The 7,104-nt window shown below is 58.4% G+C and overlaps 1 protein-coding gene across 2 annotated transcripts; it reads right to left on the bottom strand.

The window, feature by feature from the left end:
• Window positions 1-2,804: 2,804 nt before the first annotated feature.
• LOC104054853 (WD repeat-containing protein 55-like) lies at window positions 2,805-4,037 on the bottom strand. Of its 2 annotated transcripts, XR_008452211.1 has the most exons (3): window positions 3,710-4,034; window positions 3,402-3,618; window positions 2,808-3,300 (listed from the first exon to the last, which is right to left on the bottom strand). XR_008452211.1 is itself a non-coding variant. In XM_054079613.1 (2 exons), the coding sequence occupies exons 1-2, from the start codon at window positions 3,515-3,517 to the stop codon at window positions 3,096-3,098; spliced, it is 321 nt and encodes a 106-aa protein (XP_053935588.1). In that variant the 5' UTR covers window positions 3,518-4,037; the 3' UTR covers window positions 2,805-3,095. The 2 variants fall into 2 exon arrangements, 1 of the variants encoding a protein (XP_053935588.1); XM_054079613.1 differs by having other exon boundaries at window positions 2,805-3,300; window positions 3,402-4,037.
• Window positions 4,038-7,104: the final 3,067 nt, after the last annotated feature.

The raw sequence follows: 7,104 nt of genomic DNA on the forward strand, positions 1-7,104 counted from the left end.
TAACAATTTTTTGGACCTATTTTTGTTTGACCATACAGAAATTGTGGATTTCTGAACACACTGTGAAGATTGTGTTCAGGCTATGGATCCTGTGGTTCAGGGTCAGGGGACCCCTAAACCCTGCAGGGCAGGTCCAGGATATCCACAAACCACTCAGGTCATGGACCAGACAGGGACAGGGCACCCCAGCCGCCATGGGCCAGGACTGGAGCAGGGAAAGCCCAAAACTCTGGTAAGGTAGAGAACCCCAAACTCCATGAATCAATGCCAGGACAGGGGCAAGAAACATTTAAACTCTGCACGTCAGGGCTCAGGACACCCCCAAACCACACAGGTCAGAGCCAGGACTGGCGCAGGGCACCAGCTACAAGTCTCAGCTACAACAGAGGCTAGGAACCTATGGCTGATGGCCATGACAGGGCAAGACACCAACAAGCCCCAACAGAGAGTGTCAGAACAAGGTCCATGAATTCCCACACCCTACAATTTATGGCCCAGTCACACATAGGGCACACCCAGCCCAGTGGATCAGGTCCAGAACAGGAGCAGGACACTTTCAAGCTAAGTTGGTCATGGAAAAAGAGGTGGTCGGGAAACCCCAAAACTCAGCATTCAGGGCCAGGACAGGGGCAGAGATCCCCAAATCCCATGGATCAGGGCCAGAAAGGAGGCAGGATATCCAAAATCCAGGGCATAAGGGCAGGAGAATCAAAGCTTACCCCCAAGCCTTAGGCATTTTGGCCAGGCCATTGGACAGGCACCCCCAAACATTGCTGAAGGTGTGGGCAAGAACAGGGCACTCTCAAATTCACCAGGTCATGGTCAGTACAGGGGTAGAGCCAGGATGCAGCAGGATACCCGCAGACCCTGTGGGTCAGGGCCAGGAAAGGGACACAGCACTCCAAAACTTGCAGGTCAGGACCAAGACGGGAAAGGCACCTAGGATGCCATGGATCACAGCCAAGAGAGGGACCAGGCACCCCAAGACTCTGCATGTCAGACCAGGACCGGTGCAGGGCACCCCCAGACCCTGTAGTTCTATGCCAAGATAGGGGAAGGGCCACTGCAAACCCTGCAGGTTATGGCCTAGAAAGGGGTAGGGCACCCTAGAATCTAGGGAATCTCAGTGGTAGTAGGGAAAGGGCAATCCCAAGCACCACAGGACAGGGCTAGTATGGGGCCAGAGCACCTCAAAATCCCAAGTCAGGGCAAGGACAGGGGCAGGGCACCTCCAAATGCCCAGATTCTTGGTCAGCAGAACCCAGAAATCACAGCCAGGATGGGTGAAGGGAACACCCAAGCCCCATGGGTCATGGCCAGGGCAGGGGAAGAGCACCCACAAACCCCACATCAGGGCCATGATGGGGACAGGGCACCCCTAAAATGAGTTGGTCATTCCCTGGACAGGGGTAGGGACAGGCACCCCTAAACTCCGTGGGAGCTGACCAGAGCAAGGAAAGGTGCTACCAATTTTTTTCTAAAAGCTTTTTTCAAAAGCTACATGCTTTTGATGTCAATTGTGGTTTAGTGACTGGTATAGCAGGGTGAGGCCTTTGCTGTGGTTGCGATGTCACTTCAGGCTGAGTAGCTGATATGGCAGAGCCAAGCACCTGATTATTGTGGCATTGTGAGATGTCTGAGAGGCTGATATTGCAGGATCAGGCCCCTGACATATGCAAGAGTTTGTGATTTCACTTGTAGCTCAGTGTCTGATACAGCAGGATGAAGTCTTGGGCATTTGCAGGTTCTTCTTGTTCTTGGAGAAGATCATGGTTCTCTGCCTCCCGATAGCACCAGGGCAGGCTGGACTTGGTGTTGGCATTGAAGAGCTCCTGAATGCTCTCAGTTGCTTGCACTAGCACCATGGCCTTCTCCAAGTCAGTCAAACGACGTGGCCCTTGTGGGTCAAGAAGGTTAAAGCCACCCAGGGAAGGGGAGTGGGCAGGGCCTGGCCCCTGGGTGCTGGTGGTGACCCCCTTGCTGCACCCAGAGCATTGCGTGCCTGGAGATGCCCCACAGCTGGGCACATCTGGCTCCCCAGCCCAGTGTCCAGGGCCAGATGTCCTGGTGCAGATGCCACCCAGCCCACAGGCAGCGCCACATCAGAGGAAAGTGGTGGTGGTCTCCAACCCAGTTCCTGCCCAGCAGGGACCAGTAGGCATCCACTGTCAAGCCTAGGGACACCTCCTGCTGCTCAGTGCTGTGGGGGAACCGGGCTCACTCCTAACAGCAGCCATTGGCCAGGATGCCTGGGCACAGGGTGCTGCCCCCAGGGCCACCAACATCCCCAGCGCCCTGCAGGTTGAGGTGACCCACACCATCGACATGAGGTGCTCGGAACTGAAAGGCACTGTGTTATCTTTAATAGAGCAGACACAAATTAATTGAACAAAGGCTAATTAAGGTGTCTGCCTGGGAGAAGGGCGCAGGCACCGCAGGGACCAGAAGGTCCCAGGGAAGGGGGACATCTGTTTTCCTGGGCCCGGCACTCCAGGACGCCATCTCACCCCCACCTCTCCCCTGGTCAATACCCTGCCACCATGCCACCCCGAACCCCATGTCACCTCCAGCACCTCCCAGCCCCAGCCATACCCACACCCACCCCACATCCCCCTAGGGACCCCCAGCTGTGCCCCTCCCCTCTCTGACACCCCAGGGACCCCCTATCGCAGAGCTTCTCTCTCCCCTCCTCCAACGGGACCCTCACTCACCACCCCTCCCACTCCACCTCCCTAGACCCTCTCAGCCAAGTGTTCCCCACCAAGGACCCTCCCAGACCAGGTCTCCTTCTCCCCTACCCCCTGAGACCCTCAGCCACACCACCCCAACCTCCTCCCAACTCCAGGGCTGCCCTGGACGCCTCTGCTGCCCCATAAACACTGTCTATCCTGTCCAAGACACCACCCCTCAGCCCCCACCACCATCACTATCATTGCTGTCACTCCCCTCCAACTCCTCCACGTCACGCAGTCTGGCGAAGAAGTCCTGCCTGCTGCCTGCCGCCTTCCCGCTCAGCGCCCATAGTGGGCCACCCTTCTTCTTCTTGCAGTAGTCATCCACCACCAGTCCCACCAATGTTGAGGCACCCCAGAACTTCACCTTCTGGTTGGCTTGCCAGGAGCCATGTGCTGGATCCAGTGGCAGTTATCCCTCCCCACGGAAGAGGGTGGAACTGGATGGGCTTTGCGGTCCCTTCCAACTGTCAGCAGCGCGACAGAGGTCAGGTCCCTGTTCTGTGGCTCTGAGACCAGCTCAAAACACTGCCTCTTCACACTGAAGACACACAGTGTGCCATTTCCACTGCAGAAGATGGAAGGGGCACAACACGAGAATGGAACATGGTGCGGGACGCGCCCCCCAACTCCAGGGAAGGCACCGTGTGGGCACAGAGCCCCCAGTACCTGATGGTCAGCAGGGTCTTCCTGTTAGCATTCATGGCCATCACGCTGATATACTCCTCCTGCTGCCGAGCCTCCAGGATGGCATCCCCCTTCTGCAGATCCCACACCTTCAGCATTCCATTGTCATCACCGGTGGCAAAGAGGTGGTCATCAATGGGCAGCACGCAGTTGACGGCCGAGCTGCGGAGACCCTGCTCCAGCGCTGTCACAGCTCACGCTGCAGGCAAGCGATGCCCAGAGCTCTGGGGACAATGCTCCACGCTCCATGGCCCCAGCTGGCAGGGAAGGGTAACGGAGCACAGACCCACCCGTGGGCCTTGGGGATGTGTGTTTCCAGCTGTTGCTTCTCCACCGTCAGGACGTGGACAGCCTTGTCCTTGGCCACAGTGAAAAGCTCTGCGGAGACATGTCAGCCCCTTGGACCCACAGCTCCAGGGCTGCCCCACGGCCCCACAGCGAAGGCCACGTCCCGGCAGGACCGGAAATGATATCTCGACGACCAGAGCTGCCGGCTCTCCCCCTCGGTGCAGGAGTACCTGGGAGCAGCAGTGGGGGCTGCGGAGGCACGGGCAGCCCTCCCGGCCCCCGGCTCCGCAGCCCCCCTGCCCCCGCGGTCCCCAGAGCCCCCCCGCTCTCCCCCGTCCCTGGAGCAACTCCAGCCCCCCCGACTCCCTCCGGCTCCCGGGAACCCTCGGCCCCGGAGCCCCTCCGGACCCCGGGACACCACGTCCTCGCAACTCCCAAGTCCCGCCGAGCCCCTCCGGTCTCTGTCCCCAGTTCCATGGAGACCCCCAGCCCCTTTCGAGACCCCTCGGCTCCCTGCAGCGCCCCTGAACTCCCGAGGCCCTCGAACCCCGCAGGCTCCACCGAGCCCCCTGGCCCCACCGGCCCCCAAGGCCCCCCGAGACCCCGCTCCCCCCGCCCCGCTCAAAGGTAGGCGTCGCCGTCCGCGGCCCCCGCCGCCAGCAGCGGGCGGGCAGGGTGCACTGCGATGGCGTTGGCGGCGGCGGGCAGGCCGGTGGTCGGCGAGGGTTTCCCGCGGCCGCAGCTCGCATCGCTGGGGCCCGGGGTTCTCCGCGCCGCCATGGCCGGACGTGAGCCGGGGCCACGCGCCCTCATTTGCATGGCTCCGCCCCCAGGCGGCAGGGCGCCCTGCCTGCGCGAATCCCGCGTTCTTATTTGCATAACACCGCCCCCAGGCGGCACCGCCCCTCCCGCGCGCGATAACTACTCTGGCCGGTGCGGGCCCGCCCCTTCATTTGCATAACCACGCCCACTCATCGACATGTAGCTTTTCCTTATTTGCAAAACCACGCCCTTTCCTCACGCGGACGCGCCCCCTAACGTCTTTGGCGCCGACGTCCTATTACAATACTCGGTGTCAAATTTGCATTTGCAAATTTGCAACCAACCGCCCGCACGCCCCGCCCCTCACCTGCACGCTCGACTATACAACCCATGTCCTCATTTGCATGGCCTCGCTCCCTCCCCCCGGCCCTGACCTTCTCACGTGAAGCCCCGCGCGGACCCGTTGTTTACGGTGAACGGCTATTGCGCAGCGGTTCCTTCAGTGTTCAGTGACGCTTTCCTGTTGTCCGATCACGGGTTTAACCCGCGGGCACCCCTGAGTCGCTTTTGCCGGGATTCGCCCCACCCCTTTTTTTTTAACTCCCCTCATTTTTAGCCCTTCGCGAGGAGGAGCCCCCGCGGGAGGTTTTGCTGCCCGCCCGCTCCGCTCCCACCTGCAGCCCTGAGCCCGGCTCTGGAGTCCTGAGCACAGGGAGTGCGTGGAGCTGTTGGAGAGTCCAGAGGAGGCCACGGAGATCCGAGGGCTGGAGCACCTGTACAGGGATGGGCTGAGAGTTGGGGTTGTTCAGCAGGAGAAGAGAAGGCTGCAGAGAGGCCTTAGAGAAGCTTCCAGTACCGAAAGGGGCTCCAGGAGAGCTGGGGAGGGGCTCTGGGCAGGGACAGGATGAGGGGGAACGGTTTTGGCCTGAAAGAGGGGGAGATTGAGATGAGATCTTCGGAAGAAATGTTTTCAGAAGATACGTTGTGAGGGTGGGGAGGCTCTGGCTCAGGCTGCCCTGGGAAGTCGCAGAATCACAGAATCACCAGGTTGGAAAGGACCCACTGCATCATCGAGTCCAACCATTCCTAACACTCCCTAAACCATGTCCCTAAGCACTTCATCCACCCGTTCCTTAAACACCTCCAGGGAAGGTGACTCGACCACCTCCCTGGGCAGCAGTTCCAGTACCCAATGACTCTTTCTGTGAAGAATTTTTTTCTGATACCCAACCTGAACCTCCCCTGAAGGAGCTTCAGGCCATTCCCTCTTGTCCTGTCCCCTGTCACTTGGGAGAAGAGGCCAGCTCCCTCCTCTCCAAAACCTCCTTTCAGGTAGTTGTAGAGAGTAATAAGGTTTCCCCTCAGCCTCCTCTTCTCCAGGCTAAACAACCCCAGCTCTCTCAGCCGCTCCTCGTAAGACTTGTTCTCCAGCCCCTTCACCAGCTTTGTTGCTCTTCTCTGGACACGCTCCAGAGCCTCAACATCCTTCTTGTGGTGAAGGGTCCAGAACTGAACACAGTATTCGAGGTGCGGTCTCACCAGTGCCGAGTACAGAGGGAGAATAACCTCCCTGGACCTGCTGGTGACCCCATTTCTGATACAAGCCAAGATGCATTTGGCCTTCTTGGCCACCTGGGCACACTGCTGGCTCATGTTCAGTCGGCTGTCAACCAGCACCCCCAGGTCCTTCTCTTCTGTGCAGCTCTCCAGCCATTCTTCCCCCAGTCTGTAGTGCTGCATAGGGTTGTTGTGCCCCAAGTGCAGGACCCGGCATTTGGCCTTGTTAAACCTCATCCCATTGGTCTCGGCCCAGCAGTCCAGCCTGTTCAGATCCCTTTGCAGAGCCTCCCTACCCTCCAGCAGATCGACACTTCCTCCCAGCTTAGTGTCATCTGCAAACTTGCTGAGGGTGCACTCAATGCCTTCATCCAGGTCACTGATAAAGACATTGAACAGAGTTGGACCCAGTACTGAGCCCTGAGGAACTCCACTTGTGACTGGCCTCCAAAGGCTTTACTGAAGTCCAAGAAGACTACATCCACAGCCTCTCCCCCATCCAGTAGTCGAGTGATTTTGTCATAGAAGGTGATCAGGTTAGTTTGGCAAGATCTGCCTTTTGTAAACCCATGTAGAGTGGGCCTGATCACCCGGTTCTCTTGCATGTGCTTCATGATAGCACTCAAGATTACCTGTTCCATGACTTTCCCCGGCACTGAGGTGAGACTGACAGGCCTGTAGTTCCCCGGATCCTCTCTGCAACCCTTCTTGTAGATGGGCACAACATCAGCCAGCCTCCAGTCTAGTAGAACTTCCCCAGTCAGCCAGGACCTCTGGAAGATGATGGATAGGGGTTTGGAAAGGACATCCGCCAGCTCCTTCAATACTCTTGGGTGGATCCCATCTGGCCCCATAGACTTGTGGGAGTCTAGCTGGGCAAGCAAGTCTCTAACCACCTCCTCTTGGATCATGGGAGCCTCATTCTGCTCCTCTAACTCTTGGGTTTGTAAACAGAAGGAACAACTTCCTTTGCTATTAAAGACTGGGGTGAAGAAGGCATTAAGTACCTCAGCCTTGTCCTTATTCCCTGTCACTGTTATTCCTTCTGCATCCAATAGGGACTGGATATTCTCCCTCG

The sequence above is a fragment of the Cuculus canorus genome, chromosome 14 (genome assembly GCF_017976375.1).
Source record: "Cuculus canorus isolate bCucCan1 chromosome 14, bCucCan1.pri, whole genome shotgun sequence".
NCBI classification, from domain to species: Eukaryota; Metazoa; Chordata; class Aves; order Cuculiformes; family Cuculidae; genus Cuculus; species Cuculus canorus.

What these genes read in the sequence shown, in the direction of transcription:
- LOC104054853 (XM_054079613.1), bottom strand. Translation starts at nt 3,517, where the DNA reads ATGCTGAAGGTGTGGGATCTGCAGAAGGGGGATGCCATCCTGGAGGCT. An exon ending in AAGACCCTGCTGACCATCAG is followed by an intron (nt 3,301 to 3,401) that starts GTACTGGGGGCT and finishes CATCTTCTGCAG; the next exon opens with TGGAAATGGCACACTGTGTG.